This window comes from Apaloderma vittatum, unplaced genomic scaffold (assembly GCF_000703405.1).
Source record: "Apaloderma vittatum isolate BGI_N311 unplaced genomic scaffold, ASM70340v1 scaffold44330, whole genome shotgun sequence".
NCBI lineage: Eukaryota > Metazoa > Chordata > Aves > Trogoniformes > Trogonidae > Apaloderma > Apaloderma vittatum.
In genome coordinates, this window is record NW_009694723.1 from 1 (window position 1) to 13,134 (window position 13,134).

Sequence of the window (13,134 nt, forward strand, 5' to 3'; positions counted from 1 at the left end):
CACTTGGCCTTGTTAAACCTCATGCAATTAAAAAATGTGACACACCCTTGGTCCCTGTCAGTGAATACCCACAACTGCGCTGCCAGCTTGGGGCTTAGCTCTGCGTAACCTTGCAGTAGATCGTGGCCCCAGGTGCACATTTGTACAGGGTATTATTCGTAAATGGGTGTTTTGGACTGGATTTCATTCTCCTTCCAGTCCCAAGCTATCCTTCTGTATGTCTACACTGGGCTAGACCTTTCTCTCTTCTTCTCTTCTCTCCAAAAGCTTTATGAAAGAATGAAGTGCAAAGCTTGGCTGCTGCACAGTTTGGCCCATGTTCAGTAATTTCTGACAGAGATAGCAAGATGCAACTACTTACCTCAGTGTCTTTAATGATGACAAGGAAGGAAGAGCTGTAGCTAGTTTCTCCGCACCCACGTCTGTTATCTTATTCTGTGATAAGCTACAGTGAGTCAGAAAGCTTTGTTAGTTGAGCATATTTATTCTGACTTATTACCTGGGGAAAACTGGTTTTTGATGTCTTTTTAATATAATTTGGACAGTCTGTTTAGACCGAACGCAGGGAAAATACAAATTACGACCCTTGAAAGGAAATGAGAAATTGCCATAGGATTAAGCTGTTACTCTAACAAATGTACAGATTATGTCCATACACTTGTTGGACTTCCATGCCCATGGGTTAATTGTGCCTCTAAGTGTTAACACACAGTCCCTAAAGGCTCTACATTTAATGTATTTATTTTCAAATTTTCCCAGAACTGTTAACCTTGCACTTACTTTAATACTTCGAGTGATGTCAGGGCTGGAAAGACTTCAGATAGACTCTTTGCTCCTTCGTCTCCAATGCCATTTTCACTTAGAGCATCAAGGCTGGGTGAGGACAAAGAGACAATTAGCTTTCCTTTCAATCTAAATTTCTGCAGTTTAGTCACCTCAGAGACCACTCTCTCTATCTTGAGAAGCTCCTTCTCTGCAAGAGCCTCAATAAGCTTCTCTAATAAGCAGCTTTCTGCTTCCCAAATTTACAGCTGAAGAATTTCTATATTTTTTTACTAGTTGAATGGCTTGACCCATTTCCTTCAATGTACAAGATTATTAAAATTATTATGAAATAGCTGTGTTCCAGCTATGTCGAAATGAGATTGCCTGCACCCACGGAAACACAGAACTGACAAAATCCAGCAGAAGCTGTAAATCCCTGCCTAAACACCTCCTTCTCCACCAGCAGCTGCACAGCACCAGCAAAAATACTGAAGTTAATCCTCAAATTTCACAGTGCTTCTGGTTCAAGAGGGAGAAATAGTGAAGTTAATCCCCAAATTTCACAGTGCTTCTGGTTCAAGAGGGAGCCTGTTCTCAACCTGGGGCAGACACAACACACTTTTTTTCCTTCGAAACCTCAGCCCCGGTGGGGCTCTGTGCTAAACCTTTCCCATGAGCTTTTAACCATGGAGGAACACACAGGGAGGTGACTGAAGGGCTATTGAACAAATCACTACCAAGTGTCATAAGGGAGGATGAAAAGCTCTAGCTTTCAGTCCTGTTATATTCTCTAAAGGCTTTTGTTGTTCGGTTTGTTCAAAGCCAGTAGTCTTGCTGACAAATAAAACGTTTCTTGTGTACCTGAGCTGCCCCACCATGGAGGGCTGCCGAGGAGCAGTACCAGTGAAGTTAATCTTTAGCATTACTCACTCTAAATGCTGAAGTGATGGAAATGCTGCAAGAATTTCCACGAGTTTTAAGAATCCCTGCAGGCCACATACTGGACCCAGCCTGGAAGATAAGAGAGCCATGCAGCACTTTTTTTCACATGCTCAGAAACAGAAAAATTATGCATTTTTAAGTTCTTCCCCTACAGCCCCATATGAAGTGCTCCTCAGAAGCAGCCATTCCCGACCATTTGCAGCAAGGATTTCTGCTTTGAAGCTTCCAGAATGAAGACCCCAAAAGGCCAAGGTCAGACAGATCTGAGTTTCTTGCACAATATTATAATCTCGATAACAGAAATAAAAAAGTAGTATCTTTTTTTTCCCCAAAAAACTATTGGCAATTCAAATGTTGATCAAGATCAACAGCTTAAAGCATGAACTCAACTCCAGCTCCAAGCATTTGTCTCTCAGGCACTAACCTCTTCTTTGGAGTTTCCTTGGTATCAGAACAAGATCAGTCTAGTTAAAGGAATCAGAATTTTAAATAAAAAATAAAAATCAAAGGGAAAGTAGGAGCGGAAATGAGAAGAGCAAGCAGCATGAAATCAGAAGTGAGGTCAGATGTGAAGAGCAGGAAACAAATGAAGACTTGATGAGGGATCTCCATTGCACTGGTGCAATTTCTGCCCAGGGAGGATATTTTAAGCAATAAAATAGCCTTGGGGGCTCCTTACAGTTTGTGGGGGAAAAGAAAATTACTATGCCTGATTTTTCAAGTTAGCATTTCCCAGCCTTCTAGGAAAATGGTGCTAATTATTTTATTTGGGAAGCATTCTCTGACTTTATTTTTTCTCATGGCCTAAGCTCCGATAGGGCAGAATAAAATGCATCAGAAGACTCAGATAGAAAAGCTGAGCATTTCTGGGGAAACAGTAGCTCCCAGATAGTTGTATTACAACCAAGATACTTTATGTCCTGTGGCACGAGATCCACATCTGGTGATAAGGAGCTAACTTGTAGTAAAACCCCACAAAAGGGATAGAACCATGTCGATCTGTATCACTGCAGAAGTGATGTTCTTTGAGTCTGGGCCATAACTTGATCAATCGAGCTGAGAAAAGCAAACCAGCAGTAGCTGTGGTTTACTGAATGCTTTGCCAGAAACTCACTACACAGTTCAGGGACTGTAGCCAACATTTATGACTCTTCTCAGTCTTCAGTGTAATGGTTTATCAGTCAACAGAGAGGTCTATCACTTACGCAAATTCTAGTTTTCTGAGGTTTCTGAGGGCAGGGATTTCATAGCTGCTGCAACCAGATGCATCTTCCACACTAAATAAATCACAGTAGAACAGAGTATGGTAAATACTTCAACAACCAAAGCAATGCTTTTAAAAAAATTTTTTAGTAAACTTTTATAGGAGATAAACCACTGCTGCATTAACTGAGGAACCAGGAAACTTCAGCTCCAACTCTTCATTTGATTCATTTTAATCTGATAATTGCCTTTCATAGTGCAGGTATTTGCTTTGTTCTCAATAAAACTTAAAAATACATTCTCTTAAATCAAGTATTTACTGCCAAACATGAAATTTACTTTGTGCATATTTTAATCAAAATACTGTGCCGTGTTAAATTGGCACTCACCATTTTTATTTTAAAAAATCCAACCAAAATATTTCATTCATGCATGCTTTTAAGTGCAACCAGTCCCCCAGCCACACCATGACCAGGAGTGAAACACGAGGCTTATAAGATCGCACAAGACAAGTTTTTACCTCCTGAGCTAAAGGACTGACTCAGGTCATTTGTGACTGGTGCAAAACAAACTTTCATTTCTGGTCCAGGTGCTGCGGGGTGGGGAATCAATTAGCCCTGGTTATGTAACTGGAAGCAACCGGAAGACAGCACGTGCAGAGATAAGACAGAAATCTGAAGAAAAAATTGACAGCTGGGTTTTTTCTTGGCAGTTTTGATAAATATTGTGAGTGGTGCTGTCATTGATCCTCCCTGCCATGACAAGCATAACTCAGTGCAGGGGGAGAACACCCTGAGACAGTCCAAGAACTTGCAGGGCCTCAGTTACGGCTCCCTTGGACTAAGAGGACTCTGGTCCCCAGCACTGTCAGTGAACTCTCATTTTCTTAAATCCCTGGTAGATGAAGAGGACTCCTGATCATAAATGAGCCTACCAGCTGCTCATCTTCTCCTGCAGCTCTACAAGGTCTGAAAGGTCACTGACGTCCTTCATTGTCTTTGCCTTAAAGGGATCAAGAACAAACTTCTCTGTTGATACTCTCAGGAGTTCGTAGTCTTTTGCTTGTTCTAAAGCTTTCCAGAGCCTGACTGTATCACTGAGGGAGGCCCTGTGAAGTGACAAAACACGGAAAAATCAACACGTACGCCTGCTGTCATTGCATGAAATCCTCATCTACACCCAGTCCTGTGAATGACACTGTTATCTGCAAAGATTGACCAACCTGAACGATGCCACATTCTTTAGGGCAACCAGGTGTTTTAGCCCTCGCACGTCAATGCTGCTGTTCCGTAAATCCAAGGAAAACTCTTTTTTTGACCTTTTTAAAACAGAATGCAGTACATGGACATCAGGTGGTGTAAGAACTACATCCAGAAAAGACAGGTGTGGCTTCAGCCTTAAGGACACATGCTGCAAAAGATAATTGCTTTGTGTTTCATAAATGCAATGCAAAAGCTCGAGTAACCTCTCCGGCCAGAGCTCATTGATTTGCAGCCTTCTAACATATTTCAAGAATGTTTTCTGCTTCTTGGTTGTTTGGTTTGCATCCTTATTTGAGAGAGAGCAGAAGTAGGGGTCATCCTGGAGGAACAACAATCCAGCCAAAAATCGAGGCACTAATTCTAACCAGTTATAAGGTTTTTTCTTCTTGGATGAAAAAGGCAGGTACTTTGTTATACTTTTATCCTTGATGTCTTCTGCTAACATAAGGTGAAGAGCACCCAAGAAATTCTGAATGACAAAATCAGAAAATGTGCTCCCAAACTCTTCTTCTCCACTATCTGAATGCATGAGGAATGCACATGGCAGGAAAAATCCACATTTCAGAGCAAACTCTTTAACTTTCTTTGAAGGAAGAAGATCGCTTTTCATGGCGTTTTGGTGCTTTTCCCCAAGATACCAGGCTACGTGGGCTAGTGTAGCAAGACTCTCTTGACTTTGCACGGCTGTAACATCTGTTTGCACAGGTATTACCTTCTGCTGAACAAATTTCAGGAAGACTGCAGTAAGAGTGGAAGGAAGGCTTCGGTCTCCCGTTCCAAGTACGGCCTCACAGAGAAAACAAACAAATCGACACATAACAGGGCTGTAACAATGACTGAACAAGTACTCACTCTCTTTGATTAATTTCAGTGCACTCCCACAACAGGGTAATCCTTCAAAGTATTTGGTTATGTACAGTTCTCTCTGCTGAGGGGAAAACCCCACTATTTCAACAGTCTTGTCCACTTTGGACACACACTGGAACACCTTGTCTTTCGGTCTTGCTGTAAGTAATAATGTACAACCATTGAGTAGCTTTTTTTGGATGAGCCCGGAAAGCAGCTCCTTTACACGGCACAAGTCTTGTTCAGGCTGGCCAGTTGAGCAACGAGGAAAATTCTCATGATCGTGCAATCCTTCAAAACCATCAAAAGCCAGAAGGACTTTAGCAGGATTTTGCAATATGTACTCAAAGATCTCTTTGCTTCCCTCTTGAGGCTTTACAAAAAATTCAAGCAGCAGATCCTTCAGGCTGTATCGCTTCTCAGGCAAGCTAATTTGTTTGCAGTCGAACCAAAATACAAATTCAAACTGAGGAAACTCGCCGTTGGACCAGTCCTGGCAGATCTTCTGAACAAGAATGCTTTTGCCCATTAAGCACCACAACCACTTTAGTCTCAAGGTCTTTACCTCCCAAGTTTTGAAATATTTGGCTTGTTTGAAGGGCTGTCTTTTCCTTCCCTTGCAGATTGCAAGTGACCAGCTCCTTTTCCACTGTTTTTCCACTATTCTTCCCATTCTTGGTTTCAGTTTGGGATTGAACAAGCGTCCCATCAACAAACAGGTGATCAAGAGTTACTTCACGCTCCGTGGCCACAGATTTGCACATGTCTCGGAAATAATCCATAAGTGACGTACGGAAAGCTTCGACTGGCTCTAAAGAAATAAAAAGCACACACAAGCTGAAGAAAGTCCCCAGATCACCACGTTACTTCATGCTGCTTTAGGTACGGGATTGTACGATCATTAAAAAACATCAGTACCCATAGAGCATGCAGGTTCTTAAAAACAGGAGTGCAGGCACAATAGACACTTTCAGACCTCTGAACTGAGTAATTCTGGAGGTATCTACGCATAGGATAAAGCCAGCTAAGCGCACTGACCTTCTGAGTAAGCACTACAAGCTAGATGTCTAAAGGCAAACAAGCCTGACATCTTACACCCGGGAATTGTGCTCAGACACACTGAATAGCTTCACCAATTGTTGAATGACAGTTCCTACAATGAGTAGCTTTTCTATGTGGAAGGGAACATAGAAAAAAATAGTCAAAAAAAAACCCCTGGAAGTTTGAAGTTCAAGAGATCTAAACTCACTTGGTCTTTTGAAAGGTTCTTCAGAAGGAACTATGGGAACTTGGGCTTCTTTGAACATTTCTAAACCTGGAGAAACAAAACAATATACTTGAGGAAGACACCTAGATAGTAATTGATCTGGCTTTACTAATTTTACCAATAAGAATAATGCAAATTTTCAAAGTGCATTGCAACATATATTTTGTGTCATCCAGAGAAAGAGCTATTTGTTTATTTTCCAAGGGAAAGGAAAAAAAATCCTCACGCAGGCCCAGTTCAGCTGACGTGGAACTGTTGCAGGCAGTATGGCACCAAACAAGACAACAGTTGTTCCAACAGTTGCGTGAAGCAGAAGACCTACCCTAACAAGGTGACATCAGCTGTTCTTTTCAAATGTCGGCGTTTTGCATAAATTCATGTGCACACATACGACTTCTTTATGGTGCCAAAAGCAAGAGCTGCCTTTTGTTATTCTACACCTTGTAACCAAGCATTAAGGATGAAAGTCACAGAGAAGGGACTACTGCTATCAGGATTCATCCATTACTCTTTCTGACAAAGTTTTCTTTGTTCTTGCCTGTTTGTTTTCACACTAATGCAGCCTTTTGCACTTGGTCGGATGAGAAACGTCCGCTGTACACAAAGCTACTGGGAATTCTTCAGAGCAAGTGTATTTTCTACAGACTGGTAATGAAGGAGTATCCGTTTGGAGCTTTGCAGACACAGGACAGAATTTCAGTTGATAGAATCTGTAAGAAACCCAACCTCATCAACAGTCTCGCGGAAGCCACGCCCAGCAGAGATATGGAAAAAAAGAAATCCCCAAAAAAACAGGTTCATCTCTCTAGGTTGGTATAAATATATTTATTACCATAATATCTGGTGCATCTCGATGCAGAATGTGGCTTGAAAAAAAATACAACTCTTAAGGGGTCAGAGATCTGGAAATCAATTCCTGCCCTGCATGCCAGCAACAGAGGGACGGTTGCAGCTCAGAGCTGCCTGCAGCAGGGAAGCACCCAGAGACTTCTAATAAGCAAGTGCTTTTCCCAGTGAAAGAATACATCTGGTATATAGTTCTCCTCCTTGCAGAAGAAAAATTGACTTGAGATATTAAATAAAGAGGGAACATGCCTGTTTTCAGGCAAGTGTCTGGATTTTGTTTACTGTTTATTAAGTAAGAATAACCAAATGGAAAGCCAAGCAGAGCTGTGCTGAGACCTTTTGATGGGGAGTAGGATTGGTCAAATCATTCAGGTTTTAATAATGTTTAAAAAAAGGAAAAGGCACTGGCTCAGGAGCTTATGTGCTTTTTTTTTCTGGTGCAGTTGGAATTTTGAGGTTTGTGACACACTCACCTACGTTGTGCTGCTGTAATTCAGGTGGAATTTAGTATCGTTTATTCACACAAACAGTACCTATCGTTTGCAAACACCTCCCCAAACCTAGGGGGGTATTTGCCTATTAACGCCCGCTTGAAAATGTCGCTATTTCGGGTGGTGTTGGCCACCAGAGGGCAACGAAACCCTTGTACTGAGCTGCAGGCAGCCGTGATCGCCAGCGTACCCAGAGACGAACTAAATAACCACTGAAATCAAATTCCTTGTTCTAACAGCTCTCTGAGAGCTGGAAGAAAAGGGTCTGAGGAAAGTTTGTTACCCCCAGGTGGGACTGTTACACCCTGGTCTTTAAGCTTTTCTGTATATTGGGCTTCTGAATTGTTCAGTTAAATAAGTCGTTTCTGTTTGGGGGCTTCCGTATCAGCTGACTGCAGCCTGGCTTCCAGCACTGAAGATTTAAGATGCTCAGGCCGTGACAGCACCAGCATAACTTCCACTTCTGATGGGGCTTTTGTGTTGTTTTAACTAGACAAGAAGACTTCTCTGAGAAGCTTGGTTTTGTAGCAAACACAGTGGATTGGCGGCTTAACCTGGAGCTCTTCAACCCCTTATCTGCTCTGGATTTTGGATTAGACTAAACAGCCAGTGATCAATACAAAGAATGAAATGCCTTTAATTTTTATTTTCCTTATGCAGGTCAGTATCAGTAAAGCCTGAGGGGAAGAAGTGGTTTTGGGTAAGCTAAAGTACGGTATATATAAAAATTCATTTACTACTTACCACATAAACTAACTGCAAAACTTGGGGATATCAATGTTTCCATGGAAGATGACAGCACTGGCAAGAAACAAATGACAGTTTTCAGCCTATCATAGCTATCAGTAACTGAAATGAGAGAACTTAGTGCTTCGTTGACAGCATTGACTTCCCAGTACTTTTTGTCTATTTATGTGGATAAGAGGTTATTGCTCTTACCTGGATATATTATAACATCAGGTGTGCCGTTTTCAAGAACAAAGTTAATTATCTGCTGAGGAGGATCTGCGAAGCCTCCGCTCTCTTGGCTCCCTTTCACACTGACAGGTAGACACTCTGGAATCAAAGGTGCTGAAAATCCTGAAGCGAGTGCAAAATAATTACTCTTCTGTTTTTAAAGGCTCCTGGTTTCTAAAGGTTTCTAAGAAAGAAAAAGCTTTTTAAAAGCTACTTATCCTTTTGGCAACTTGTGGGCATATATTCCTAGTGGAGAGTTTATGAACCAGAATCCATAGGACTACACGAGGTCCACAGAATCCATTAAAGAAAAACTCTTAATTAAAAGGTACAATGCATGTGAAATACAAGGGATTACCCAGCTTTTAGTGACCACTGGTTTTCAAGAGTCTAAAGAGAAATTCTATTAACATAAGGAAAAAATGCTTAATGCAAAGTCTGTAAATGTATGGACAAGAAAAGAGAAAATGTGTAAATATTGCACATCTGAATTATTCTCACCACCCTTTGCACCTCATTCTTCCTACAAAACTGTGCATCGTGCAGCTTGTACAAGCCGCGGGCAAGCCCCCTCCCTCTGAACGCACCCTGGGCAATTTTTTTGATGATGCGGTGCTTGGAATTTAATGAGGCGTAGCTCTGAGCTTCTGTCGGAGCGACAGAATTTCTTCTGCTACTTTGTGCTGTTTCAGCTAGTGTCAGATACTTCAAGACTTCTAACTTATCCACTGCCTGTGGTTTGTTTCCAGAACTGATTTAACAGTGAAAGGTGTTGAACTGTGTCTTTGTCATCAGCACTTGCCTGTGTCCCTTGAGCACTCTCAGCTAAACGGCACGATCAATGCAAGGTGGCTACAGAGCTCGCTTGGACTAGTACTCAGCTTTTTGAAACAAAATTCAAACCTAGGTTTTGCTCTATTATTGCAAGTATAATTCTCCCACAGTCCTTTAGAAACTTCTGGATGAAAAGAAATCAGAACAAAGTTTATTAATGAAAATTTTGTGATTTCTCATTCTTAAGACAAGTAAGAAATAATTTAGATTAGCCTATAGTAAGTAACTCTGTTCTCATTCATTAACCTGCACGTCGGTTAAATGAAAGACTTCTGTTTCATTAGGGGCAATGTACTCTTTAATTTCTCCTGAATATTTTTCATTCTTTTAGCGAGTGCCACGCTTTTAAAATGTTCGATTGAAACAGTTGCCATATTTGTTTTCCCAGCCATTGTTTCTGGTCAATGACCAGATTTAAAAGAGAGTTTTGCCCTTACACAAATCAACCCACGTACAAGCGCACACCTACAGCTGTACTCTACATACCAGGAATGAGGAAGCTTCTTTCCAACACACCAGTAGCAGGAACAGAAAGGGACACGTGCTGGTTAGTCAGCGAGGTGGAGGTCACTGGGTGGCTGCTGAGGGGCATAGCTAAGAAACTGCCATTCCCTGTAGACAGTGCAGGGACTTCCACTTGAAAAAAAAACAAAAAAACCCAACAAAACAAACCAAGAGGAGAATGTTATTGCATTGCTAGAAGTTAAGGGGGCCAAAGAAGAGGTCTCAACAGATGTAATGAATCTCTCGATTCTGAGCACTTGCGCTTTGGTTTTCCAGAAGCAAGAACAATTCACAACAGCTTTCTGGAATTTACTCAGGTCTCAAAATCTAAAATGCATTTATGAAATCCTGCAGTAGATCACTCTTTTCCCATGCTTCAGTCTGTGAATTTTCTTTTTCTTCATCTTTCCTGGCCATGTCCTCTTTCTAGAAATCTTCAGATGTGTTTAGATCGAAACGATCTTACACACGGACAATTGACAGATAAGACATAACAAAGCCTCAGACTGGCTGTACTAAGTTTCCCAAGCATGGTTTGGTACCTTAATATTGCACAAGATTAGAAAGACGCAAGTACAATAAAATGAGGACCTTGGATCTCTGCTTAAGACACAACAGTGCTTATAAGGATAACTAGTCTGCGTTAAGAGGGTTCCCCAAAGAACCACCACAAACACCTGACTTCTAAAAGATGCAACTTACGTGCAGCACATGATTTTTTCTTTCAAGAAGAGGATAAATGGGGAGGGAGACTCATGTGCACACTGATTTCCTGTGCTTATCAAAAATCTCTTACGAATCAAGTAAGACACACTTGCGTATTTTAAACTAGCCTGCTGGTTTCCTTGGTTTTGCCACAACCTTATTCTCAGAGTTGGTTTTGCTTTTCTTTCCCTCTCCTGTCTGGCAACAATTAAGTCTCTATTTCTCATCTGCAGTCTAATGTCTTACCAGGAGCTCCATCCCCATGTGGGTTCTGTGCCACTAGAAGTGTGCACTGGCACCTGGAATGCAAGCTCTCTGGGGTGGGATGTGTCCACCTTGTTTAGCAGGAACTGATGTATTATTTTGTTACGGGAATCTTTCATTTTTACTGTTTTATGCCACTACAAAACACAGTACAACATATTCATCCAAAGGTGATTCTCTCACGTGGATTTTGGAAGAGTATTTTGCTGGTTTAGCTATGCCCAAGACACCCATTTAGGCTGTTACTAGGTAAGAACTTTAGCATCAGTCTACACTTAGAGAATGAGTTCAGCCTGCCTGCTGGCCACAGGTACGGCCTAGTAGATGGTCTAACAGCCAGCAACACGTAGATACTTCTCACACTCTGACTTTGGTTTGAAGGACTGCATAGCATGGGCTGGGCCATGAAGCTGTCCTTTCACAGTTACTGTGTTCAAAGGGATGTTTCACTCGATTTTTGGAAGCTGTCACACTTGGAACAAAGAGGAGCAAAACCAAGAAATGTCAAATGATAGCCTGAGTCACATCACTCACCATACACAAAAGGGGGACATGATAAACATTACAAAATTTGGCACTGACCCAATTCTTCGTTCTTTTGCTTTCTTCTTTCAGATGGATTTAGAAAAGTTCAACTGTGCCTCTCCTGATGCTAAGGAAGTAATTTTTCTATGCCCTGGCAGGAACATATGCTTCTGAACCATAAGGATCCAACTGCTTCCATGTGGTTGGTCCTAAGGTGCAGGGTTTGATAGCTACTGATCAGAAGGCATGGATTTGTTGCATCCTGAATTACAGAATCACAGGATGTTGGGGGTTGGAAGGTAGCTCTGGAGATCCCCCAGTGCCACCCCCTGCCAGAGCAGGGTCACCCAGGGCAGGTCCCACAGGAACGCGTCCAGGCGGGTTGGAAAGTCTCCAGAGCAGGAGACTCCACACCCTCCCTGGGCAGCCTGGGCCAGGGCTCCAGCACCCCAACAGGGAAGGAGTTTCTCCTCATGTTGAGGTGGAACTTCCCATGTTCTAACTCAAACCCGTTATTTCTTCTTCTATTGCTGGGCAGAGAGTGTACAAGAGGTGTACAAGAGTGTAATCCTACACTTGTAATTGTAATTCTACAATTCTAATCTGCTGGAACTAGAAACATGAAAATACATGATGCTGCTGTATCATCAAATCTACCAGAGCAAGCCTTCCCTGGAAGGTAGGGTTACAATATCTAACAGAGCATCAGACTTTGAAACATGAGACAATATTTGTTCAATAATCTTTTCCTATTCAACCAATATCTTACCAATTTTCTTGTATTTAGGCTCTGAAGCACCAGAGCAACTCTCTGCGGAGCCCAAGAAGCCTGAAAGAAAGAGAGGTGAAAGGAAGTGACAAAAGTTGAACCAGTTCGGTAAATTTAAGTTTCCACTGGGAAAACTCACTTTATCTTTTTAACACAGAAGGGAGTGTTATCCGTTTCAATTCAGCTATTTCAGAACTGTACAGGTCCAATGTATAAAACATGAATGTGAAAAGCCTTATATTATTTTGCTCTGACCACGAACTTTCAATTAGGCTGCAGATTTTTGTGCGACTAATCACAGATTTTTGCTGGTTTTGCTGTTGAAGAGCAAGATCATGTTTAATATCATGTTACAGGACAACAAATTCTGCAAATTGTAAAGAATGTGCTTGGGGGAGCTGTTTTCACTTCCAGCCCACAGGACAAAGTCAGAGGAAGCACAACGGGCTGTATCAGTTAAGAACCACCTGAGAGGTGCATTGAGGCTGTGTTAAAAAGTACTGCAAGGTAAATTTAGAATCCAAACACTACAGCTTTTCAAACTCTCACTTACTTCGTTTGTGACATTTCTGCGCCTTCATGTCAGCAAATTTCTCGGTGTTTTCAGCAGATGTTTCATCCAAATTGAGGTTCCCTGCTAAAAACATGAAATATTGCCAAATGTCAACTTTTGTTCTCCTAGAATATTACAGAAAGAGGTAAAAGCAAGAGAAACGCACCATCAGGCAATAAAGATTAAATATGCTTCAAATAAAAGCTAAAAACCCAACTGTGTGATATAACACATATCCAGACAGATATAAATTAGAAAGCCCACAGAGCTCTGAATGCAGATCCTGTCACCCCGTGCTAGTTTTTAAAACTGTGAAATATTAATCTAGTGCCATAAATTCAGTGGCTATAAAACAAGTACTTCTCAATACTTTAATGATGAGCAAGGGATAAAATATCACA

General features: G+C 41.5%; 1 protein-coding gene across 1 annotated transcript; it reads right to left on the bottom strand.

Moving 5' to 3' along the window:
• Positions 1–1,691: 1,691 nt before the first annotated feature.
• On the bottom strand, positions 1,692–12,858 carry CIITA (class II, major histocompatibility complex, transactivator; the record flags this gene model as incomplete). The annotated part of the gene is given in 11 exon segments (XM_009868527.1): positions 1,692–1,776; positions 2,913–2,984; positions 3,845–4,018; positions 4,133–5,548; positions 5,550–5,829; positions 6,268–6,333; positions 8,367–8,423; positions 8,562–8,702; positions 9,900–10,049; positions 12,181–12,240; positions 12,734–12,858. Coding segments are annotated over 11 exon segments (2,626 nt in total), but the record flags the coding sequence as incomplete, so codon positions are not given.
• Positions 12,859–13,134: the final 276 nt, after the last annotated feature.